Here is a 26,668-nt window from a genome sequence, read left to right as displayed (position 1 = left end):
AATATTTTAAGTAATGTAATTTAACATTATTTCCTGATAGGGTCTATTTAAAGTCTCCACCTCTATTATTTTCTCTGGGAAGGTGTTCCAGTATCAGTGGTTGGCCATGTGTGGTGCTGGACTTAAGAGTGCTCCTTTTTGACAGTAGCTAATTTGAACTCAAATTTGGCTCCGACCCCTTTTTCATGGGGGTTTACACTTTAAAGTAACTTACATTTGCATTCTGTGAATAGCCCTCAGTAATAAACTTACTCAAAAGTGTAAGATAAAATTAATTTACGGCTAGTAAACTTACTCATGTAGACCTGCCAATGTGAGTAAATCTTGGGGCATTTCTACTCATACTTTATTCTTCTTCCAGAATTATCTACATATTGCAGAGAAGTAATTAACTTAGGGTAGAAGAGGCATTCTTTCCAAAGTACAGATGTACATTTTCACTGACACACACAAAGGTTAAACAGAAACTTAAGGTGTTTGGTGCCAAAGATGAAAGTAGGAGATCCAGGAGATTGAGATATACAGCACAATTTAAAAGAAAGCGTTTTAAACTGCAAGTAACCAAAAGGAGTTGTTAAAAATACCTCAACATAATTTCAGCATTGGAAATAATCACAGGCTTGACTTGAACAATAGACTTTGATGGGATTTTAGTTCACTTTTAAAAGCACGAAGACCCTATTACCAGTACCTGAGTAAACTGAGATTAACACAATGAAATAACACATTGCCTAGATAATATAGTAAGACAGTGGATACCGAACTTTTAAGAACCATGACCCACTTTTTAGAAAGATAAACCTTTGCGACCCACCTACCTTTAATGGACATGAGGACGGGCAATTTTTGAATGTAACTAAAGCACTGTCATTCACCGACCACACATTTTCTATTCAAATAGCCAGCAAATTTGCACAGACCTACAGTTTTAGTGATAGAAATATATAGCACACAAATGATGTGTGGAGATCAAGTTTATGTGTATTTTTATCATTTGTGCATCACCAAGTAAAGTGTCTTGATTTTTTTTATCCTATTAAAATCTCTGCTTCCAGCACACATCAAAAGTAAAAAACCAATGTGCTCTTTTTTTGCTTTCCTAACTGCTAAATGCATACAACATTGATACTCAAAGTAGGGCCCGGGGCCGCATGCGGCCCTTCTGACCTTTACATGATGCCCCATGGGCACGGCTGTGGTTTACTAGACTCAGCACGAACATGGGAAACATTTTTTAATATACAGCAATCACTTATTTAAAGGTTAATTGCATTTAAGGAAAGGAAGAAGCTAGGCCCTTAACTTTAGAAACACCTTCATTTTTAAACACAGCTTTGCTTCCCCTACACCCACTCTAAACCCCCAGTTGGCATCAGTGCGGGCCTCGGTCACACCAGGCATAGGCCAAACTTTTTACCCCCCGGGGAAAATGTTTGTGAGTAACCATGGCATACAGTTTGAGTATTACATTTTGTTCTGTGTTAAAAAAGCACCACATCCCAGAGCATTTCCTTCCACATTCTTTGGCTGTCAGTGGTCACAATTGAATTGAAATATAGCTGTATAGTCCATAGTGCGTGCATTAAATCAAACCCACCACTCAGATTTGCAATTCTTAACACTTCAGCAGAGCCTTAGGTCACCACAATTCAATCTGCTTCCACAGGCCTAGCTCAGGTGAGACTTCATTGTTCTGGCATCTAAACCTTGAAACCTATTTCACAATCATGAGAGCAAAGCATGCCTAACCACGTGACCATTTGTGATGAATTAAAAACTTGAATATCTATTAAGCGCCATTTCAGAACTTGAGACAAACACTTACATGCCTTTCTCCACATGAGTAATATTGCACTGAAGTGAACGAGAGGTCACATCGTTTCACATAATGGCGGAAAAACCGGTCTTCAAAATGTGCATTTCTCCATGAAGACAGGCTTGTGAATATCATAGGACTGATTGCCATCCACTGGAACGTGTGTGGTGTTGTTACCAACATATCATATTTCTCAGCTTTCGTGTGTTATTTCAATAGTCCTTTGGTACGGATTTCCTGAGAATTTCTGAATAGTGCTCCATGAAAAAAACACAGCAACCCCCAAGCGAGTGTTGCTCTTTTGGTCTCCTATACAATGTGCCTCAACCATCCTATGCAACAAGCACATTCATTATCTATATTAAAATGTGTTTGAATCTTTTTGTGAAAACACTTTTGACACCAAACATATACTGTTGCTCCTCTAAATGTATTTCAACAATTGTTTTGTGCTGTCTGTTTGCATGTCTCTCGATCAGGGTTTGAATCACAATTAGAGGCATATCCATTCACATTGTATAATAATGACGCTCATCTTCACACACTGCTCTTGATTTCTTTTGCTCTTTACCACTACTGACACACTTGGCGGAGGTAAAGCCAATTATCCTCAGAATAGAAGCACTTAAATGTGAACGCATGGAAAGCCCACAAACAGGCTCCCTCACCATCTTCCCCTCCTTCCCCTCTTCCTTTCTCTACGTGCCTGACAAAAGTAGAATGTGACATATTTCGACTATGTTTATTTTTCTGTTTCCTTGCAATAGCAAAATCACTTTGAGCTAGCAGGGTGTTGTATACATTGATGTAATATTTGCTACATGGATAGTCCCCCCACCTCCCACTGATCAGCATCACACATGAACCTTCATTGAAGTGAGACAAGACCATATCCCACCGCACCAGCTGCAATCCATGAGTATATATCTGCAGGACCACATGGTGAATAAAAGCAACACTGGAATTGCAAGAGATTAGTTGCAATGGGATTCTTATGCCATATCAAAGCCCTAGATAAGACATATTCTTACATGACCACTGCATCGTCAATCTGAACAACAATGTTGATGCATATGTATAGTATGCACAAATTGTAGATGTTATGTTAAAACCTAGCAAAAAGCTATTTTTTTTAAGTCTCCGCCTTGGGAAAATGGTCATGCATACAAAAGGTGAGGGGAGGAATGCTTGGAATTTCTCTTACCACTGGCAATTATTCGAGTAGCATTCCAACCTATTGCTCTTCTGTCCACCATGCCACCTCAGTTTGGACCCAGCCATATGCATATCAGTCTTGACCCTGCTCCAGTAGAAACAGCCAACTCGAACAGCCAGGCCAGGTCCTTCCAGAACCGGACGCAAGCAGCCCAAGAACGGTTTCACTCTGATTGGGGCTCCTCACTCAGATGTAGCTTAGCTCCAGTGCCATAGTGTGGAAATCACAGAAATTACCATTAGCATAAGCGGAAGCCATTTTGTTTGTGGCATCCATTTGCATTAGCCATGTGATTCTGCCGTCTTCACTGTTGCCTGCCTTTCTATTCTACTTGAGTCATCAGCTTTAGTTAACTCCTTCTAGTCTAAGCCAGAGCAATGCATGAGCTCAGAAAAGCGTTTAGCTGCTAGAATGCACCTGTTTTAGAATGTAAATCTCAAGCTATACCAACTGAAGTAAGCAGTTTTGTCACCCCTCCCACTTTGCTGACCAAGTGATTTCTGTCTGCCCATGTTAGTCAATAACTATTCCTGTACATGCCTGTACCTCCTCTTTGAGTCCCCATGCTTACTCAGCAACAAACTGGATATATAAGCACCATGGTTTCTGTATTAATTGTACTACCTCATACAGTGCCCATGGGTGTTGTATTGATGTAGTCCCACTCATGTGTTAATAAACTTGTTTTCTTGATATTCCAGCTTCCGTGCCAATCTCTATTTTGTTGATTCAAGGACCAGTGGACAGATAAGGGTGAACCCCTGCACCAGTGGGCCCCTAAAAAGGCTAAGTTCCACAATAGTGAGCACAGGACCAGCATCTGGGCATACCCATGCCATCTTGAGAGGTAAATGGAACACTCAAAATGTGATGGGAGGACCTGACTTGGCAGTTAGGGCTGGCTCAAGAGGCAGGCCTGGCAGCTGACAAATCTGGTCCTTGCACACCATGCACTCAAATCAGGACTCCTCTGGTACGAGACGTTTTGAGGAGCAAAGATTGTGAAGGTCGAGATTTAAGACAAGTAGAATTTTGAAGAAAGTAGAGCACTTTTAAAGAAAATATTTGTAGTATTTAGGGCGCTCCAGGAAGGAGTGCAATGCCTTTATTTTATTACAACATCTTCAAAATAAGGTCAAGTGATCGGTAGAAAAGGGGAAAGTCAACCTTGGGCAGCACTATGGTGAGACCAGATCTTTTCAGCATTAAATACTTAAACATATAAAACTCGGAGAGATAAAGTGATTTCACCTGGAATCACATACTTTTTCAATTGGAAGCCCGGTCTCTGGTCTACAATTTCAGTTTCTTAGCCAGTAGACCAAATCTCCTTCCCGAAAGTGGACTCTGGCACGGATCACAAAGCCTGGTCTGAATAGCTGAACTACTTGCCCTTGTCATGCAGTGGCAATAGCTTTAACATGGTTTATGGTACCGCCCACTAGGCTTGCGCATCGTAGACATGGAGGATGCTGGTAGGGAAGGGCGTGGCCCATGTGCTGTGCACACAGGCGGCCAGGGATCAGAGGTCAAATGCTTCATCCATGTCACAACCTATTGAGCAGTAGGAGAGGAACACCTGTAAATGGGACATTTCAAACAGCAAAGAGAAGGGGAACTGCAGCAAACAGAAGGAAATGTCACTCACCGTTTTTTTCATCTTTTCTACAAAGCTGTTATCGCGAACAGATGCAGTTCTGTAGAGAAAGAGCAAACACGCAATTTAGTCTTTCCTCAACGTTTCTAATTACATAAACTTTATGATGAAGTCTACTGAAAAAATAAGTGCTCATCTCTCATATCCTATTGCTACATCGCAGTCATTTCATCATCACTTTAATGACGTGTCCCGTGGGGTGAATAGATGAGGGACCCGTGATTTACAGCTGAAAGACCAATGCCAAGAGTGGATAACCCTAAGTGTAGAAGTGAGAGAGAAAGACTAACATGGACACTACAGAGATGATGGAGGGGAGACCCCTAGACAAAGGAGATATCAGTGCGTTCTACTGCAGTAATCAATCAATCAGTGAACTTGTAAAGTGCACTACTTACCAGCGAGAAGGGGGGGCTACTGCTCCAAGAGACAGGTCTTGAGGAGCCGTCTAAAGGTGAGTAGGTCTTGGGTCTGCCGCAGATGGGTGGGGAGGGTGTTCCAGGTCTTGGCGGCGAGGAAGGAGAAGGATCTGCCGCCGGTGGTTCGTCGGATGCGCGGGACGGCGTCAAGGGGGAGGCTGGTGGAGCGGAGCTGGCGGGCGGGGTGTAGAAGTTGAGTCTGTTGTTCAGGTAGGCTTGTCCGGTGTTGTGGAGTGCTTTGTGTGCGTGGGTGAGGAGCTTGAAGGTGATCCTCTTGGTGATAGGGAGCCAGTTCAGGTCTCTCAGGTGGGAGGTGATGTGGCTGTGGCTGTGGCTGTTGAGGATCAGTCGGGCGGAGGCGATTTGGATGCGTTGTTGTCATCGCGAGTGTTTGGCCGGGATCCCTCCGTAGAGTGAGTTACCGTAGTCCAGCCTGCTACTGACGAGGGCTTGGGTAACCGTTCTTCTGGTTTCGGTCGAGATCCACTTGTAGATCCTGCGAAGCATGCCGAGGGTGTTGTAGCAGGAGGAGGAGACAGCGTTGACCTGCTTTGATATGGAGAGGGAGGAGTCTAGGATGAATCCTAGGTTGCGTGCGTGGTCCGTGGGTGTTGGAGCTGTTCCCAGTGCGGTCGGCCACCAGGAGTCATCCCACGCAGAGCGGGTGGGGCCAAAGAGGAGGACTTCCGTCTTGTCTGAGTTGGACTTCAGGCGGTTTTTCCTCATCCAGTCGGCGACTGCCTTCATTCCCTAGTGGAGGCTGGTTTTGGCGGTGTGTGGGTCTTTGGTGAGGGATAGGATGAGCTGGGTGTCGTCGGCGTAGGGGATAATGTTCAGGTCATGCTGGCGGGCCACTTGTGCGAGGGGGGCCATGTAGACGTTAAACAGGGTCGGGCTGAGGGATGAGCCCTAAGGTACTCCGCAGAGGTCAGTGGCTTTAGATCGGAAGGGTGGGAGGCGGACTTGTTGGGTTCTGTCGGAGAGGAAGGACGTGGTCCAGTCCAGCGCCTGCTTCTGGATTCCGGCTTCTTGGAGGCGTGCTCTTAGTGTGCGGTGGCAGACCGTGTCGAAGGCAGGTGACAGGTCCAGGAGGATGAAGGCTGAAGTTTCGCCATTGTCGAATTGGCACCTGTCGTCGTCTGTGGCGGCGATGAGGGCTGTCTCGGTGCTGTGGTTTAGTCTGAATCCGGACTGGGAAGGGTCTAGTATGTTGTTGTCCTCGAGGTGGCGGGTCAGCTGTATGTTGGCGATTTTCTCGATGACCTTCGCCGGGAAGGGGAGCAGGGAGATGGGCCGGGAGTTCTTGAGGTCTTTGGGGTCCACCTTGGGCTTCTTGAGGACGGCGTTGATTTCGGCGTGCTTCCAGCTTTCCGTGAATGTCGCTGTGTCGAAGGAGATGTTGATAATCTTCCGTAGTTTGGGTGCAAAGCTTTGCAGGGGTCTGACGGAGATCCTGAGTGGATGAGTTCATGACCTTGCGTGTCTCGTAGTCGTTGACGTGGGGACAAGAGGTCAGCTGGTTGGTGCCGGTGGGGGTCGGGGTGGGGTCTGTTGCGGTAGGAGCGGGTGATGTGTTGAAGCGGTCGTGGATGTCGATGATCTTGTCATGGAAGAAGGTGGCCAGTGAGTCGCACAGATCATGCGAGGGCGGGATGTCGTTGGTGTTGGGGTTGGAGAATTCCTTCACTATGTTGAAAAGCTCTTTGCTATCGTGTGCGTTGTTGTCCAGTCAGGTTTTGAGGGACGATCTCTTGGCTGATCTGATGAGGTGGTGATGTCTGCGGGTGGCGTCCTTGTGGGCTGCGTGGCTGTTTGGTGTGCGGTCATGGAGCCACTTCTTCTCCAGCTTCCGGCATGTACGTTTGGAGGTCTGGAGCGCTTCAGTGAACCAGGTGGCTTTCTTGCTGGGGTGGTTGATGGAGGGTTTCTTGAGCAGGGCGAGTGTGTTGGCGCAGTCGTCGATCCACTGTCTGAAGTTTCGGGCGGCGGAATCGGTGTCGGTAGGGGTGAGCTGGTCTTCGATGACTTTGCTCCAGCAGCGGCAGGGCAGCTGTTGGGTGCAGTGGTGCGTGGTTGGTTTCTTGAAGGTGAAGTGGATGCAGCATTGGTCGGTCCAGTGGAGTTCGGTGGTGTGGTTGAAGGCGATGTGGGTGCTTGTGGAGAAGACGGGGTCGAGTGTGTGGCCGGAGGCGTGGGTTGGTTCGGTGACAAGTTGTCGAAGGCAGAGGTTGGCGAGGTTGTCGATCAGGGTGACGGAGTTGGCGTCGTAGTTGTTCTCGAGGTGGAAGTTCAAGTCCCCAAGGAGGATGTAGTCCGTGGAGGCGAGTGCATAGGTGCTGGCGAGGTCGGAGGAGGAATAGCCATCCTCCACAAGTCCACCCTCCAGGTCCACACCCTCGCAGACTACTCTCTCAACTCCGCCGAACACCTTCACTTCAGCATTCACACCGACCCCAACACCACCCTCAGAGGAACACTTGTCTACAGACCCACCGGACCCCGGGCCCTCTTCAGCAATTCCGTTGGTGCTGTCTCTGCAGGAGTTCTTGTAGCTGTCCGGGATGGTTATGGCGATGTCTGGTGCCGCGGAGTAGTTCCACCAGGTCTCGGTCAGGAGGGCAATGTCTGGGGCGGAGGTGTCGAGCAGGTCCCAGAGCTCGACGGCGTGTTTGCGTGCGGAATGGGTGTTGAGGAGTATGCAGCGAAGGTTATTGTTGGGTCCGGTCCTGGGAGGTTTGGTGGTTCTGTCGCAGGTGAAGTGACAGGTGTGGCAGGAAAAGGGCCCTTTGGTTCGTTTTGGGGCGGCCTGGAAGCAGCAGTGGTCTCGGTTGGTGTTGAGAGTGTGGAGGGTGTCGGCGTCGTACCGGAGTCTGACGTTGTGGCATGCGCAAGGTTTAGGGGGTCTGGCGCTGGGCTCGGTCCTGGTGCGGACAGGCACAGACGAGCTTGCCTTTGGTGCACAAACGGCGCAGCCAGACAGCGGCCGCTATTTAAGGCGGGGAGGGAGGGAGGAGCAGCTGGGAGGCAGTAGCGGGGTGGCGAGGGGGCGTGGCCGCAGCGGCGGGAAAAGCGGGAAACAGAAGGCAAAAAGGGGGGGTGGGAGGGGGAGCGAACTGGGCAACAGTGGGAAAAATGGAGCAAGTGGACACAGAATAACAGGCAGAAAATACAAGATAAGGCAAACTCAATACAAAAGACAAGTTTAAAAGGCAAATTAGGGCAAACCAGTGTACAGTGGTGAACAGGGGCACCGAAGACTCGAACACACGCACGGAGCGGCAGCAGCAGGGCGAGCACACACAGGTGGTGCTGTTCGGCAGTAGGGGGTGGCCTGGCCTGCTAGCAGGGTCAGGGGTCACTCCCACTGTCAGGCAGCGGCCGCCATTTAAGGCGGTAGCGGGCGGCGAGGGGGCGTGGACGCAGGGGGCAGCGGCGGGAAACAGAAGGCAAAAGGGGGGGAGCGAACTGGGCAACAGCGGGAAAAACGGAGCAAGTGGACACAGAGTAACAGGCAGAAAATACAAGATAAAGCCAACTCAATACAAAAGACAAGTTTAAAAGGCAAATTAGGGCAAACCAGTGTACAGTGGTGAACAGGGGCACCAAAGACTCGAATGTAAATGTAAATGTGGGTGTACTTGTAAAGCGTACTGTGACTCTACGCTGATAATACCCAGTTGGTGGTCGCTCTATCCCAGTCTGCCGAAAGCCCAGACATGCTGCATTCTTGCATGTCCAAAGTCTACACCTGGATGTGCGAGTCAGCACTAAAGCTGAACGGTTGAAAGACCGATATAATGCTTTTAGGGCATAAAGGTTTCACACTCCCCTCGACTATTTGGCTCAGTTGTCTGGGCGCTCTCCCGAACCCTAAGGAGGAGATTAAGAGTCTCGGGGTATGGCTGGAGCAAGATCTCTCCTTCAGGACTCAGGTAAAAAAAACTGCAGGAGTCTGTTTCGGTCTTCTCCGGTCCGTGCGTAAAGTTCTGCCTCTCCTCCCACCGTTATCTAGGAAGTTGCTATATTCAGGGGCTGATTGTATCACGATTGGATTATAGCAATGCTATCTATCTTGGTGCCCCTGTAGCAACATTCAACAAACTACAGCATATTCAAAATGCTGCTGCACAGCTACTTAAAAACATTCCAATGTCACGGTCGGCTAAACCTGCATTGAGGGCACTGCATTGGTTGCCGGTGCGTGAAAGGGTCAAATTTAAGTCCCTCTGTCTTGCGCACAAAATTCTGCAGGATAAAGGTCCTCCGGTCCTGAAGAATCTAGTTATACCCTATAAGGCCAATAGAACCCTTTGCTCAGACCAGAAACACTTGCTCAAGACCCCCAAAGTTAAAAAGGCACGTACAGGGGGAAGAAGATTCTCAGTGAATATTGCTGTTCTCTGGAACTCACTCCCCCCTGAGTCTGCGTTCTGAGGCCCGTCTTCTCAGTTTCCGCAAACTCCGTAAAAAACACATCTTTTTGTTAACTGTTGACTTTGAGTACATGTGACTGCCACCTTTCTGTTTCTGGAACAAGCGCTGGGATGCTCCAGGGTAACTACGCGCTATATAAAACTCTAAAGAAAATAAACAATAAATAAATAAAGGAGTGTCCTGGCGCTGAAGACCGCTGGGGAACCCGTCCTGGTTTTCCCTGTGAGATGGTCCCTTTCTGGGTATCTCCAAGGTGAAACCAGGCATCCCGGGCCTCTGTGGGGGTCCGTTGTAGAGATGAGGCAAGCTTAATGCCCAGAGTTGCCGAGTGTGTTCCCTGCTTAGAGTAGGCACCGAGGCGAGAATTATCGAGTCCGTTTGACCCAGGTCCTCGACCCTGCCGCGTCAGGAATTGAACCCTGGTCCCGGGCCGTTCTCTGCTTAGGGGTCTGCCGCCTATAACCAGTGAGCCACACCACTCCACACTGTACACCACTCGAACACATGCACGGAGCGGCAGCAGCGGGACGAGCACACACAGGTGGTGCTGTTCGGAAGTAGGGGGTGACCTGGCCTGCAAGCAGTAACACATGTAAAGGACCAAGGAATCATCTCCGACCATCAGCAAACATGAGAAACCAATGTATCTTACAGAGAACACACGCATGTGAGCGGCTGTTCTTTGATGAGACACATCTCTACTTCCTCCATCGATACTCATCCACCACTTGTGCATGTGGTTTGTTCATCGTTCGCTCTGTCCTCCCTCTCTACACTTCCACACCAATCAAGGCCCCAAGCATCATGTCATAAAGCAGCAAGCCCAGATGGTTGTATAGCATCCTCAGGGAGCAGCAGTGCTCCCATGGAAGAATAGGACACTTTATCCCACACGCTTTTACTCAGCGTGCCATTACCCTGGAGTTTTTAGACCACAAAATCTTTTACAACGCAAGGCTTTACAACGCAATCCATTACAACGCATTCCCATTACAACTCGATTCACTATTTTAACTCCACTGTGGAATTACTTTAGGGAATGCCTTGTAATAGTTTGCAGTGTAAAGCCGGTGTTGTAAAAGATTTTGCGGTGTAAAAAAATGTGGGGTAATGGCATGCGGAGTAAAGCATGCGGGGTTAAGGATGTTTACCCCCATGGAAGTACAGAAAGGCACACACTACTGATCAGCACACACATGAAATGTCTAGCAGCCTCTCAGGGGCAGCGACTAAAAAATAACTAGAGAAAAACCAAAGGAAATGATGGACAGTCCCTTGCTCACTGTGCCACTGGATTAAAGCAAGCCGGGCTGAAGATGGCTGCAATGCCAGAAACCGGTCCTCGGAAGCTTGTTTCCGGTCCAGGGAAGGCATGGCTTGGCAATTCGGGCTGGACTGTTCCCATGAGGCACAGGGTCAGACTGATTTGCATATGGCCATGTCTGAACTGGGTGGCAGAGTGGGCTAAAGAACGGTGATGGATTAAACCAAGATCTGTTGACTGGGTGTGAGTGTTTGATTGGTTCAGATGCTCCGTCCATCACCACCCCCTTTTGTACCCCTTTGTTCGCTAAAAAATAACTAGAGCACCATCGCCAAGCAGTCAAACACACCGTAAAGTAGAAGACCGGGTCTCACAGGAGGTACACTCAAAAGGAATATCCTGTCATAGAGGACTGTATGCACACAGGTAAGTACAACATCCTTCAAAGAGAATGCACACACAATGAGAGCATAATTTCACAGAGAACAGCACAAAATCCTCTCAGAGCAGCTATGCGCGCAGGGAAGAACAACATACGTACAAAGAACAGACACCCACAAGGAGATCACCCTGCACAAAGAACAACAAACACACTCACGGGGAGTACAGCATCCTATTGCAGCCATGCAGAAACAGAAGCACAACATCCTGTCAAACAGCAGGCACACAAAAGGAGAGCATATTTTCACAGAGGACAGCACACACATACACACACACACACACACACACACACACACACACACAGTACAGCATCCTATCACAGCATCCATGCAGAAACAGAAGCACAACATCCTGTCAAACAGCAGGCACACACAACACAAGTAAAGCATCCTTTCACAGAGGACAGGACAGCACAGCACACACACACAGGGGGGAGTATTTTACTGTGCTGTTTCTCACTTTTGCCCTGTGTACTGTAGTAAGTTGCTATTTCTCTTACCCGCGTTACTGGGCATAATCTTCCTGCCGCTGCTGCCCCTGAGGCCCCGCCCCCATTCATCATCGGTCCCGCCTCCTTACCGCTGCTCCCACCCCCTCTCCTACTTATGGCGACCGCTGCGGGGGAGCGCGCGTGAAAACTTGACCTCTGGTCCAAGGCCAGAACTCTCTCCAGCAGCTTTGCCTTCAGCCGGACCGCTCCAGCACAGAGCCCTTCTCCAAGCAGGGTTTGAGACGGCAACCCATCCCTGCGCCGCAGGTTCTCCTCTGCCTGCAGTCCATTCCGTTTTTGTGATATTTTCCACTTGTGCTTTCCTTAATCTACTTCCTCATTTTTTCCTTGTTACTGCATTTTACTGTGGTGTTTCTCACTTTTGCCCTCTGTACTGTATTACGTTGTTCCTCTTCCCCGCATTACTGGGCATAATATTCCTGCCGCTGCTGCCCCGCCCCGTTAATCCCCGCTCCGGCCTCCCTACCGCTGCTCCCGCCACCCTCCCCTACATATGGCGACCACTGTGCGATCGCCGCTGGCATGCCTAAGGAAAGCCCGTCCGCGACTCGACCAGCGCCAGGAACCTTGGTTCTCCAGGACCCCACTGCTACGACTCAACCACCCTCCACACACTAAATCCCGAAAGATTTGCCAACTGCGCAAGATCCTCGCCGAACACCACCCATGGGCAGTTCTCGTGCAGACCCTGCCCCAGATCCTTCACCATTGACAAAGCTCCCAAGACTGCCGAAGGCCCGCCTGACGCACGCTCCACCGAAACCCTGACTTGCATTTTTCTCACTGTACGCTCCCTGCACCGATACGCGTAGAAATCTGGGACCTGATCGATGCCCTCTCGCCTGTCGTCGCCTTCTTCACAGAAACCTGGACAAGCGTCACCCCTGACCCCGACATCGCCACCGCCAACCCAGACAGCTACAAGATCCAGAGAAAGGACCGCCCGCACAGCCCAGGAGGAGGACTCGCCATCGCACACAAAACCCCCTTCCGACTCTCCACATCCTGCACGAGTGACCCTCACTCCAACACAGAACACCTCCACTTCCGAATCCATACCAGCCCCAAGGCCACACTAGGCGGCACCCTCATCTACCGACCGCCAGGACCTCGCACCCAGCCTGCATATACCATCACCGAGCTCGCCGGTTCCTTCGCCATCACCTCCACGGACTACATCCTACTCGGTGACCTGAACTTCCGCCTCAACAACGGCAACGACCCCGACTCCACCACTCTCCACGACAACCTCGACAACCTAGGCCTGAAGCAACTAGTCAACACGCCCACCCACAGAGCGGGCCACACCCTCGACCTCATCTTAACGGGAGTAACAAACATCCGCTTCAGTCACACCACCCAGCCCCTGTGGACGGGCAAACACTGCTTCCATATCACTTTCAACACCACTACTACACCCAATCAGGCCGCGCCCGCCACGATGGAACTGGAGCAAGGTCACGGAGGAACACCTCAAGTCCACCCTCCGTCTAACCCCCCCCCCAGCGACACGACTGACACCAACTCCACAGACAGGGAATTTCACAGCTGGGACTCCTGCTGCGCCGACAAGCTTGCACCCCTCCGCCTCCCGAACAAATAACGCCCTCCGAAGGCCGCCTGGTTCACCACAGACCTTCTAGAATCCAGAAGCTCATGCAGACGCCTAGAGAAAACCTGGTGAAACGAGAAGACCACGGAAGCAAGGAACAACCATAAGAGCGCCCTGAAGGAATATCACCTGCGCATAATGGATACCAAACGGACCTTCATAAGAGACTAAGTCCAGACCAACGTGACCAACGCCAAGGAACTGTTTAACGTCATCCAGCAGTTTGCAAAACCCACCTGCAAAGCTACTGACAGTCACACCTTTCCAGGAACTCTGCAACAAGCTCAGCTCCTACTTCCATCTGAAGATCAAGGTCCTCTACGACAACTTCAGCGAACCAGCGCCGGACACCACCCCCCTACGGACCACCGGCGATAAGCTGACCATCACGTCCTGGGATCCCACTAACGTCGTACTCGTCACCGAGACCATGAAGAAAACTCACTCAGGAGCACGAACGGACCCCCACCACCGCACATATTCCACAGGGCCGCCGCCATCATTGCACCCGAACTAGGATGCACCATCAACACCTCCCTCAGATCCGGCATCCGCCCAGAAAACAGGAAATAGGCGGAGGTGAAACCCCTCAAGAAACCAAAGACCGACCCTACGGACCTAAAAAACTCTTTCCTACCCTTTGCGGCCAAAGTCACTGAGAGACTCGTAAACGCCCAGCTGACCGCCTTCATCGAAGAGAACTCCATCGTAGACGCCTCCCAGTCTGGATTCCGCAGCAACCACAGCACTGAGACCGCCCTTCTCACCACCCCTGACTACATCTGCATGCTACTTGACCAGGGACACACTGCGTTCCTCATCCTTCTAGACCTCTCCGCAGCCTTCAACACCGTGTCACATCGCACACTCGCAGCCAGACTTCACGACGCGGGGATACAAGAAGCCGCCCTCGACTGGATCCAATCCTTTCTCTCCGGCAGAACCCAGAGGATTCGACTCCCTCCCTTCCTTCCTCTCCGAACCCACGGAAATCAACTGCGGAGTACCCCAGAGATCATCACTCAGCCCCATGCTCTTAAACATCTACATGGCTCCCCTCGCCGCCATAGTCAGACAGCATGGGCTCAGCATTGTATTGTTGCAGGGAGTCTGCTCATACACAGAACTGTGCACAGAGACCCAGGAAATCAGTGAATTGTTGTGGACCAAAAAACTCATCTCAGTACCTAGAACCCCTAACCGACTAGCATCAGTGTCACATTAGCTCTTCGTCCTATAGCAAAGGTACCAATGATTAGACAACCCAGAACATGCGACTTAGGTTACTCTCAGGAATTGTAGGAATCAAGAACCCTCTTTCATTATATTCTCATACCAGTCCACAACATGGGTACAAAAAGAAACACAATAAAGTTTAAAATATTTATTTTAAAGACGCGCTCTAAGATGCAGTATTTTTGCGAGCATAAGCAGGCATATGATTAGAAATAATGCGATCAGCATTGTTACAATTCCATAAAACACAAAAGGGGAAATCATATTATAATGATGGTGGAAACAGATACTATAGTGCCTTGTATGCCACCCTCCCTAGCTGGAATCTATGTTTTATATAATATTAGAAGGTCTCTTAGGCTTGAATGGGGAACGACATACCTCCAAGATCAGCAGAAGTGAATCACACCAGGATCTGCAATAGCTCTCTGGAAACTGATTTTCTTCAGAGGGTCTCAATCATGCATGCAGTGTGATAATTAAGGCGCCAGAATTTCAGCTAGCTGCAGCTGTGTACATGTTATGTCTAGAGCATGAGCTGATCAGCCGGAACAACACCTAACATTGTTATGATAATCTTGGAGGCTTCAGCACTCACTATGCAGACTAAGGTCTAGCTGTAAATCTATGGATGTTGAAAACAAGCCATTCTCATGTGAAGCAATTCACGCAGCCTAACTTAAAACAACAGTTACATATAGTGTTGTGTGCAAAAGCAGCAAAAAGGTAAAATGGCGTTTAAACTTCTAATAAGCCCATGCTAACAGCAATGTATGCAAGTAAGGCCCTGCCTTCACTACAGTATCCTATGCTGATGACACCCAGCTCATCCTCTCACTCACGAAGAATCCCGAAGACACCAGACTCTGCTTTCAGGAAGGAATGAAAAACGTGGCAGCCTGGATGAAAGACAGCTGCTTGAAGCTCAACTCAGAGAAGACCGAGGTCCTAATCCTCAGACCCTGCACCTCCGCCTGGAACAACACCTGGTGGCCCTCCGCCCTCGGGAGCACGCCCACCCCCACAGACCACGCGCAGAACCTGGGGATCATCCTTGACTCCTCCCTCTCCATGAACCACCAGATCAACGCTGTCGCTTCCACTAGTTTCAACTGCTTTCGCATCCTCTGTAAGACCTTCAAATGGATCCCCCGACTGCAGAAGGACTGTCACCCACACACTCATAACCAGCAGAATGGATACGGCAACGCACTCTACGCCGGAATCAATAGAACTCTTCTACACAAACTCCAAACCATCCAGAACACCGCAGCCAGACTCGTCCTCGGGACACCGCGCCACGAATACATGACCCAACACCTAAGGGCCTCCATTGGCTCACCGTCGAGAAGAGGGTCACCTTTAAACTCCTCACCCACACCTACAAATCCTTCAACATCGGGCTCAAATACCTCAACGAGAGAATATCCTTCCACGTACGCACGAGGAACCTCCGCGCAGCCGACCTCGCCCTGGCAGAGATCCCCGGCATCCGCAGAACCGGCGGGAGAGCTTTCTCCTACATCGCAGCCAAGACCTGGAACAAGCTCCCTGTAAACATCAGACGCTCCCCGACCCTGCACACGTTTAGGAAGGACCTTAAGACCTGGCTCTTCGACTGATCCGGAGTCGCTACCTCTACCCCCCAGCACCTTGAGACCCTCACGGATGAGTAGCACGCTTTATAAATCCCCTGATTGATTGATTGATAGAATACATCATCCTATCACAGCAGCCATGCAAAAACAGAAGCACAACATCTTGTCAAACAGCAGACATACACATGGAGAGCATCATTTTACAGAGGAACACACACACGTGGAGTACAGCATCCTATCATCGCAGTCATGCAGAAACAGAAGCACAATATCCTGTTAAACAGCAGGCACACACACAGAGAGCATCCTTTCACAGAGGAACACACACACGCGGGGAGTACAGCATGCTATCATAGCAGCCATGCATAAATAGAAGCAAAACATACTGTCAAACAGCATAGACAGGGAGAGCATCTCTTTAAAGAGAACACACAAACACACCCCCAGCCTTAAATAGAGCAGTGGTTCTTAACCTGTGGCCCGGGAACCCCTCAGAGTGCCAGACGGCTAATCAGGAGGTTCACAACTGCTTAGAAAATAAATTATATTAACATATTACTAAAGTGAATAGCAATAAAGTTGCAAAGCGTAAAATGTAAACATTTAGAACATTCTGTAAATGTGAAGGAATTTGAAATTGAGAACTAAAAATTAAGTTGGTATCCTCTTGTTTGGTTTGTGGGAGAACTAAATGTGCAAACAGAATATAGCATGGATGATAGGTGGCCACAACTGCTCCTACCTTCCCATTGCATTTAGAATGCTGATTTTTTATGGTTGCTTGTGAAATGAATAAAATATTTCAGAATTTGTGTATTTGTTTGATGAATACTTATTTCCATAACTTTATACATTGTTTTGCGGTTCAAATACTCAAAATTGCTAAGGCATGGGATCCCCAGATTCCAATAAAGACTCCGTGGTGGCCCCCGGATTCCAATAAAGATTCAGAGGAGATCCCTGGATTTCATTAAGGATTAAGAGGTGGTTCAAAGAAGTCTAAGAGTTAAGAACCACTAAACTAAATGATCCTTGCGGAGCAGCCTAGAAGGTCACACAGCAGTCGTGTGTGCAGGAAAGCAGACAATACACTTGAGAAGAAGTCAGACAAGCAAGCAGGATACATCACCCAGAACAATTTCATTATCAGGCCTAATGCCCTCGTAGGACATCATCCTTTCAAAGAGCAGTGAAATAGAAATAAATGCAGCATCTCCCTCTCAGAACAGAAGCACAGGCATCGCATTCCAAGCATTGACCAATGACACGGTCTAGTTGAACCGTGGCAAAAACATGCCAGGAACCAGAGCCTCTCAACTGTTCCAGGGCAGAACTGAGTATGCACACAATGAATGGGAGAACAAGTGAGTTTTTCTAATGGTCAAGCCTTCCAGTACAAAGTCTCCTCCGAGAGCAGTCAACTGGGGACCAGAGTCCTATTATGGGAGCCACAGCACGCTGTACCTCTGCTTCTCACTCTTAGACAACCAGAACTGCTGACTAACGGAGCAAAGGATCTCTTTATAGAGGGCAGATACCACAAATTTGGGCCTCAAACTTATCACTTTTACTCAAAAGCCACATACGACATTGTCGCACACCCTGTGTTATAACAAATGCAAAGCGTGTACTTGTACTCACATCAACTATTCCCCTCTTTATCCCTTTTTAACCCATCTCCAATGTTTCCAAAGCAGACTAGACTTACAGAGCAGGTAGCCCAACAGAGACACTTCCGTACAACTCATGTTGATTGGGTAAAATAGAATAAAGAAAGGCTTACTGTAATCATGGCAAATAAAACCTGCAGAATTTAACGTGTTAATGGAGAGCTAACGTACAGTGGTAGCCTGAACATGTCCGTTTGTCATACTTCATCCTCGCCATACTGGTAGCGATGCACCCGTAGACCAGAACGTCTCTGGTCATTCATGCACCACACCAAATTACTTCCCACAAACTTTCAGCAAACACAACACCCTGCCAACCAACCATCTCCCGACGGTGTAGTCCGTGGCACGCTTTTGCCTGCCATATCTATCCATTTACTTTCCGCTTCTGGTGGGGGCATCTCAGCTAGCCTGGGAATTTGCTCACTTACGGAAAATAGTGACCACCCGAGAGTCGGGCGGGAGCTGACCAAGAATACAGATTGAGTCAGAAAGGGAGGTCTAGGGGGCGTGGCCTAGCGGTTCAACATGGTGGGTGCGCGTAAGGCGAGTTCCCGCAGACCCACAATAATCCATAAAATATCTTGCTGTCTCTGGCTTTCATGCGGATCCATATTTTAGGGGAACGCTCTTGAAGCCTGGTGGCACCCGGTAGGCCGTGTCCGACCCATCTACCCTGCCCGGAGAGGCCCATGAGCCAAGGAAAAACTACGGCCTGCCGATCCCCACCCTTACCCTGCCCGGAGAGGCCCGGGAGCCAAGGAAAAACTACGGCCTGCCGACCCCCACCCTTGCGTGAAGGGTGTTGCTGCGGAGCACACGGTGAGCGCTGCACTGCCTTGTCACCTATCGGTGGTGGTACGTCTACGGGGGGAGCAACACCTGGGTAAGAGCCCGGCAGCTGTGCCAAGCAGTGGAGTACCACATCCCCCCAGCGGTCGAGCCCACCAAAGGAGATGGGCAGTCACGTTGGGCCGCGGTATGCCCCCCTCCCACCCTGTGAGGCCGTGCTACCTGTGGACCGGTGGGCCTCGGTGGCTACATCGAGCCGCGGCGTTCCGTCGCCCCCACTCCAGTGGGCTTGATCCTGTTAGGGTGACCAACTGGCATTGGTGCAAATTCAGGACGGTGAGTGTAAAAATTCAGGACAAAGGGTCAAAATTCAGGACACAAATTCAGGACAATAGGTCAAAATTCAGGACAAAACGTCAGGACAATTGGATAAGTTTTATAGACACATCAGAGGTCGCGCATAAGTATATAAGTTAACCTAGCCATATCCAAACATATTCAACCATTTGTAAACCTATCCATCATGTATCCTTCCATCTATCATTTTACTCATCCATCCCTTCATTCATCCTTTCACGCATCCATCATCCATCCATCCACCCTTTCACCCTATTCATCTGTACACTCATCCATTCTCTCTTCTACCCATCCATCCATTCATTCATTCATTCACTCATCCATCCATCCAGCCATTTACCCTTTCACCCATCCAGCGATCCTTTCACTTACTATCCATCCACCCAGTCACTCATCCTTCCAACCATCCACCCTTTAAGTCATCCATCCTCCCTTTCTCTCTCCATCGACCCTTTCACTTAGCAATCCTCCCTTCCATCCACCCACCCACCCATCTACTCATCCACTCATGAATCCATCCATTGACCCTATCACACATCCATCCTTTCTCTCATCCATTTATCCTTTCACTACACTCATCTATTCATCCTTTTGTCCATCTACCCTCCCTTTCACTTACTCATCCGTCCTTACATCCACCCTTTCGCTCATCTGTCCATCCATTCACCCTTGCACTTACCAGTTCATCAATCATCTATCATTTCACTCATCCATCCACTCACTCACCATCCACGCTTTCACTCATCCAGCCATCATTTTACTGATCCATCCACCCTTTTACCCATCCAGCTACCCTTCCACCCATACATCCAGCTATTTACCTTTTCTCTCTCTCATCCTTCCACTCACTCATCAATCCGGCCATCCTCTCTCATTATCCATCTATTCAATCTTTCATTCATCCACTAACCCTTTCACTAATTCATCCAGCTATCCACCCATCCCTTCACTTACTCACTCACCCACCTTTTCATATTAATTTTGAGCTAAGCCTTTCTCAGAAGAGGCCCATCAAGAACTTCACCCCCGCTGCAGGAGCCATTCCAGGACTGGGACAGAAGCCACCCAGGGCAGAGACAGGATCCACCACAGGGGGGGACAGGAGCCATCACAGGCGAGGGTAGGGGGGATGGGAGCCACCACATGGGGGGACAAGAGCCATCACTGGAGGGGGAACGGGATCCACCAGGGTGGGCACAGGGGTGGGCATGCAGTATTCTAGTATCATCCTGGTCTGTTTGAGGGTGGGGTAGGGCTCCTCACCCCCTCCTGGACAAGACAACGAGAAGACAGGCTCTCTTTCCAAAATGTTCGTTTTGCCATCCCCCATGATGTACAGCACATAAAGGAGATACTTCAAGAGAACTTATTTAGCTGATTGTCCTCCATACTTTGTTAATCAGTGTGGGAGCGATTGTGCCATTTCTTTACTTTATTACATTATAGACTGCATGTTTGAAGAACCGCTCGCTCTGTGAAGAGAACCAGTGCTGCCTCGGTGTAATCAGGGCCGGTTCTAGGATGTTTGGGGCCCTGGCAGAAAGGGAATGTGTGAGGCGGTGGCCCCTCAATTGCAGAGACGCATCCAGGGCTGTTTGCATCTGAATAGATGCCCCTGCTCCTGAAGCCGCAGCCCCTCCCTCTCAGTCACCTTCGAGCACCTCTTAACAGCTCATCAAGGGCTGGAGGTGTGAGGATGCTGCTGGGTATCTGAGCTTTGGAACAGCCTCGGAGTTAATAAGGGAGGTGGGTGGAAGCTGTGCCCGGTTAAAATTACGGACAAATGGCGTCCGTTAAAGGATCCTACACGGACAACGGACAGACGGCCGAAATTACGGACTGTCCGTGAAATTTACGGACAGTTGGTCACCCTAATGGTCCTGTGCAGAGGTGGGTGACTGCGACATCGGCGGCGCGCTCGGCTATCAGATTGCCGGTGTCGCATACTTGTGAGTGCGGCCTGGTGCACGCAGGAGCGGGGGCCTGGGGATCCCTACCCTACATGAGCGTGAGCCCGAGTGGTGGCAGCGTGTCCGTGGAGGGCCGCGGGTGTCGCTGTGCCTTTCCTTTGCCGCTAGAGGTGTAGGGCGGGCAGCTGCGTTTGGCCATACCGGGCCGTGGCGTGCCTGCACCTGCTCCGGGCGGTGGGGCGCCGTGGCTGACTGCTCCTCTGCCTTCAACAGCACTCAACATTGTAGGCCCACAGACACCCACCAAGAGAACACGGGATGGCCTTTAACGATATTGGAGCCCCGCACTGGGTTCACTGATGCATTCCATACTGATAGGCCGGTTCTGAGGTGAGCTGGAGACACTATACCTAACTTCTATATCTACACTGCTAGGCCTGGGACCCTGGGGTGCTCATAGACTGTTCAGATTCCGCACATAAGAGGAGTCCTGCTACATGGGTCTGTGCACCATTGACTGGGCCATCTGAGTGACCAGGGCCATGCTTGAGTGGTGTTTCTTTCAAATGTCTACCAGAGCGTGCATACCTCCCATTTCTATGGGGGGATGAGGAGGGAAACAGACTGAGCAGGGGTGCCTTTTCTGGTGCCATAACCCCTGCCGACATAATCCCCCTACATTGCAGGTGCTCAGTGTCTTCGGTCCAGTTGGTCCCCTCCCCTGCTTTCTTCTGTTGTCTCCACGGGTTCCATACCTTTCCATTGATTTCTCACTCAGGGGCGTCTACCACGAAAGCCATACTCTTGTATCATGTCTAAAGACAAGAACCCCAGCGCGAACCCCAGCGCGACGGCCCGATAGACTACCACTGATAAATATACTGGCACAGCGGTGCAGGCCCCAACTACGGGAAGTCCATATTCGGCTATGCCAGACAACGCCAGCATACTAGCTGCCATAACACAATCCAGGGGCATTCTGGAGACCAAGATTGGGGCCGTCCGGTCCGATGTTATGCTCCTCAGGCAAGATCTGCGCTATGCTGTGCAGCGCATAACTGAGGACGAGTCTAGGATATCGACGGTAGAAGACAGTCACAACACTTCAGAAAACGGACTCTGCCCTTGGAATCCGTCGCACAAGGCTTAGCGATGCGAGGAGGAGGACGTGGAGGGGCGCACCCGTCGAAACGACCTCCGTTTTGTGGGGTTTCCCAGAGGGCTGTGAGAAGGCGGACTTCCTGGCAAAATTGCTGGCGGACTGGCTTCTCCCCAGTCTCAAGTCCCCCTGCTTAGTCTTTGAAGGCGCTCATTGAGCCCTGCTACAGAAGTCGACGCCAGGCGCAAGACCCCCGATTGCACGATTCCTAAACTTCAAAGACAGGGATATCATCCTGCAACAGGCTAGACTTAAGGGTCCCCTCCTGTTCTCCTCGCAAAAGATCATGATATTTCCGGACTACACAAGTCTGGTCTAGCAGTGCCGGCAGTCCTTCACGGAAACGAAAGCCCAACTGTGCCATCTTAAGATTATATAATACTGGTCGTTCCCAACCAGGCTCAGAGTTTCCTACAAAGAGCGTACACACTTCTTTGATTCCCCTTTAGAGGAGTTTGCGTGGACAGACGAAAATAAGGCTCTGGCCGCATACACTGCACAGACTGGATTCGGATTCTTCATCTGGGAGGACGGGCCGTGGGCCGCCCTAGGTCCCTGGCCAGCAACGCCGACGGTCATTATTCAAGAAACACTCCAAATCTCATAACAAATCACACGCTTAACCCACAGAAACTACTGCATGAGAGACACTTCACTCTGTCAGTCATCGTAATGAGTGATCTGAACTCCATTGTTGACAGCATATTAATATGGGCTGCACCCTTGAGCTGCTACGGACCTCCGTTGGGGCTTGGGGAACTCCCATGCCGTGACAGATGCTTCTATGTTTTTGAGGAATTGGGGTGGGAGGGGGGATATCGGGAAAAGTTACTGTTTTTTGCTTTTCAGTGTCATATACATGCCCATCCCGCAGCAATGCTTAAGCTTATGATCACCACATATATATATACATTGATGTCCGCCCCATCACTAAGCATGCCTAGGTTAACAGAAAGGCGCCTTCGGGTGGTAAGTTAGAATGTCTGAGGTTTATTGGAAAAGGTTAAGCAAGGGGTCATCTTGCACCAAGCTAAACGCTAGGGCATAGATATTCTAATATTGCAAGAAACACACCTGCTTGGGAATGACTTCCATGTAACGCGATTTGGTTTTGTACAAGCCTTCCATTCCGGATTCACTAGAGGCTAACGAGGTTTATTATTATTATATAAATTTTTATAGAGCGCGTAGTCACCCGGAGGTATCCCAGCGCTAAGATCCCTACCTCTACAGGTCAGTGGGCCAAGGAGGGAAAGTGGAGGGGGAGTGGGAGGGGAGGGGGGGAACAGGAGTTCGGAGTTCCGGACGAGCAAGTTTTTTTTTTTTTTTTAGGGAAAAAGGTGGGTTTTCAGCCGCTTCCTGAAGCGTAGATAATGTGGTTCGATTCTCAGGTCGCCGGGGAGTGAATTCCAGAGGCGTGCGGTGTGAACTGCAAAACGTCTTCCACCTGAACGTGCCTTCTTAAATCTGGGAATGATGATGAGATTCTCCTTGTCCGAACGGAGGGATCTTGAGGATTTATAGGGTTTGATAAATTTTCTGAGAATAGGGGGGCCTTGATTTTGTAGCAGTTTGTGGGCTAGGCACAGGGCCTTAAATTTGACCCGCTCCCTTATTGGAAGCCAGTGAAGGAGTTTTAGTGCTGGTTTGGCCGAGGCTCTGGCAGGGGTGTTAGTGAGAATCCGGGCAGCAACGTTCTGAATTCTCTGAAGCTTGTTCATCGTTGCCTCGGGGGCGCCCAGGTAAATCACATTGCTATAATCAAGCCTAGAGAGTATCAGGCCTTGAATTAGCAGTTTTTGCGAGTTGGGGGGGCAAGAGGGGCAGGATCTTCCTCAATGATTTCAAGAGCCCGAAGCACGTCCCGGCTACTTTTTTTGCTTGCGCAGTGAACGAAAGGTCTGTATCGATCAACACGCCCAAGCTTTTTACTTCTTGTTTTGGGTCAGGGGGGGACCCAAACATACCGGCCAGATGTTCGGGGAGAGTGTGAGTCCTTTCTGACCTAGGAGGAGAACGTCAGTCTTTGCTCCGTTCAGTTTTAAGGCCGAACTGTTCATCCAGCGTTGAACCTGCGTAAGGCAGTTAAATAAGTCTGCTGGTTGTTGGCTGGGATGGGATAATGACACAACTAATTGTGTGTCGTCAGCATAGCTGACGACGCTCACTCCAAACGGGGTGATAACCTCCTCCAATGGGGACATGTAGATATTAAATAATGTGGGGCTCAGGGAGGAGCCCTGAGGCACGCCACATTGGAGGGGAGTTTCGGAGGAGCAGGTGTTGTTCTCCCAGATCTGAAAGGTGCGCTGGGCCAGAAAGGATGAAAGCCAGGAAAGGGCGGAGCCTTCCACACCGACTCTTGAGCCGCTTGATGAGAAGTTGGTGGTTGACGGTATCGAAGGCCGCACTCAGCGGTTTAGCGATACTAACCAACCGTAGAATCCTATTTGTACATGAGAAAACATGGACTGATCCCCAGGGGAGATATGTCATAGTCAAGGACTCGATGTATGGCCAATCGTTTGTCCTGGGATCTATATAAGCCCACCGCCCCTCACATCGAACCTGATGGAGCGCTTGATGCGACTATGGGTGGATGTCCCTAGTCGGGGGTGATTGGAATGACACAATAAGCCCTTCTATAGACAGGTGGCGTAGTGCAGGGAATACAGCCGAACCTCGTGAGTCAAAACTGGGGTCCATGATACAGGGACTGGACCGGGTGGAGACTTTGAGACTATTTCATCCCACTGAACAGGGTTACACTTATTTCTCTAGCACACTTGGGTCCTTCTCCCGTATAGATTACATTTTCTTGTCAGCAGCGCACCTACATAGACTTGTGGCGGCCGAAATACTGCCCCGGGTCCTTTCAGACCACTACCCACTGCAGCTAGACTTGCGACTGGATACCAAATGCCCCCCTTTTCATTGACTCATCAACGTGGCTCCTACTAGACGATAAATATAGGTCACATATGTACAACGTCCTTACAGAATACTTTTCGCATAATACTGGGTCGATTTGATCACCTGCTGTTGTGTGGGAGGCATGAAGCCTATACTGAGGGTGGTAGATATTGCATACGGCGCAGCGCAATCTACGTCGGGAAAAACTGGTGCAACTGGGGGCCCTGCTGCATGCTGCGGAGCGTGTGGGTCGTGATGCAAACAGGCTTGATTAGCGTACACAATTACTCCATACTTCAACAAGTTTACAACAAGTGAGCTGCTGGATAAGGCTCATATGGCCTTGTGGGCTACCCGTAGCAGAATATACCAGTGGGGCAAAAAATCAAGTGCTTTACTACATCATTTGTGCCAAAGAGCACTCTGCCCCGTCTCTATCCTGCGCGATTCTGACGGGAGGGTTCTCAAGGACCCCCTACAAATAGCCGCAACCTTCGCGGATTATTATGCGGAGCTATTCGCCCCCCGGGAGACTATATCATCAAGGGTAGTTCAGAAGATTATTAATCACTTGCCTCCACGTGCCCTCACAGATCCGGTACGGGATGACCTCTATGCCCCAACAACAGAGGAGATTCAGGAGGCGCTGTATGGGATGCACCCGGGCAAGGCTCCCGGCCCGAATGGCTTTCCATGCGATTTCCATAAGTATCAATCCATACTTACTGCTCCCTACCTTGCCGCACTTCATGCCGCTCTTGACAACCGATCTCTTCCAACGGATTAGCATCACGCAGAGATAGTGGTATTTCTAAAGCCGGGCTTCACTATTCATATCGCCCGATATCACTCCTCAACGTCAAGGCAAAGCTACTTGCCAAGATCATAGCCAATCGTATAGTCCCACACATCTCTGATCTGGTCCATTTGGACCAGGCAGGCTTCATGCCGGTCCGCGCCACGTGCCATAACATCCGACACGCTCACACTGCCAATGCCTCAGTGGACCGCCTGGGTGAACCAGCTGCTCTACTACTGGGAGACATAGGTAGGGCCTTTGACTCCTTGAGCTGGACATATCTCTTTGGGCTCCTCAGTCGTCTTAATTTTGGTCCTGGTCTTCTGAAATATATCCAACTTCTATATACGGATATCACTGCCTCCGTTCGAGTGGCGGATACCATCTCACAAACCTTACCTATCTGGCGTGGCACCCGCCAGGGGTGCCCCCTCCCTCCATATCATTTTGCGCTGGCTATGGAACCTCTTGCGGCTTGGGTGCGGCTACAAGCACAGTTCTGGGGGTTTAAGTAGCAGAGGGCAACATCTGATTGCATAGCTCTATACGCGGACAACATAATATTTTTCCTTACGCAACCTGACCGATCAGGACCCAGACTCCTCAGAATCATGCAGATATTTGGCGACACAGCTGGGCTACATATGAACCCCTGTAAATCCTACCTATGGCCCATGGACAATGCACGCCCTCCCGGCCTATGGTCCGGGGAGGTAACGATGGTGCAAGATGGCTTTAAGTATCTGGGAGTCTTCTGGCTGCCTCGCAGCCCCTGTCAGGGGAAATAAACCTAGCCCCTCTGTAGGTGCAAATAAAGGAGCAGACTTGCTCCTAGTCACATCTACCACTCTCTCTTTTCGGTAG

The 26,668-nt window shown here is 49.8% G+C and overlaps 1 protein-coding gene across 4 annotated transcripts in view; it reads right to left on the bottom strand.

The window, feature by feature from the left end:
- Positions 1-26,668, bottom strand: part of POR (cytochrome p450 oxidoreductase) — a 532,686-nt gene that overhangs the window by 298,946 nt on the left and 207,072 nt on the right. For all 4 annotated transcript variants that reach the window (XM_086954766.1, XM_086954764.1, XM_086954765.1 and 1 more), the window contains one exon: positions 4,681-4,729. In XM_086954766.1, coding sequence (XP_086810892.1) covers positions 4,681-4,729 — 49 coding nt within the window. The remainder of the gene's footprint in view (positions 1-4,680; positions 4,730-26,668) is intronic.

Source organism: Lissotriton vulgaris, chromosome 2_1, assembly GCF_964263255.1.
Source record: "Lissotriton vulgaris chromosome 2_1, aLisVul1.2, whole genome shotgun sequence".
NCBI lineage: Eukaryota > Metazoa > Chordata > Amphibia > Caudata > Salamandridae > Lissotriton > Lissotriton vulgaris.
The sequence above is the reverse complement of the archived record's forward strand: the minus strand, read 5'-3'. Positions and strand labels throughout refer to the sequence as shown.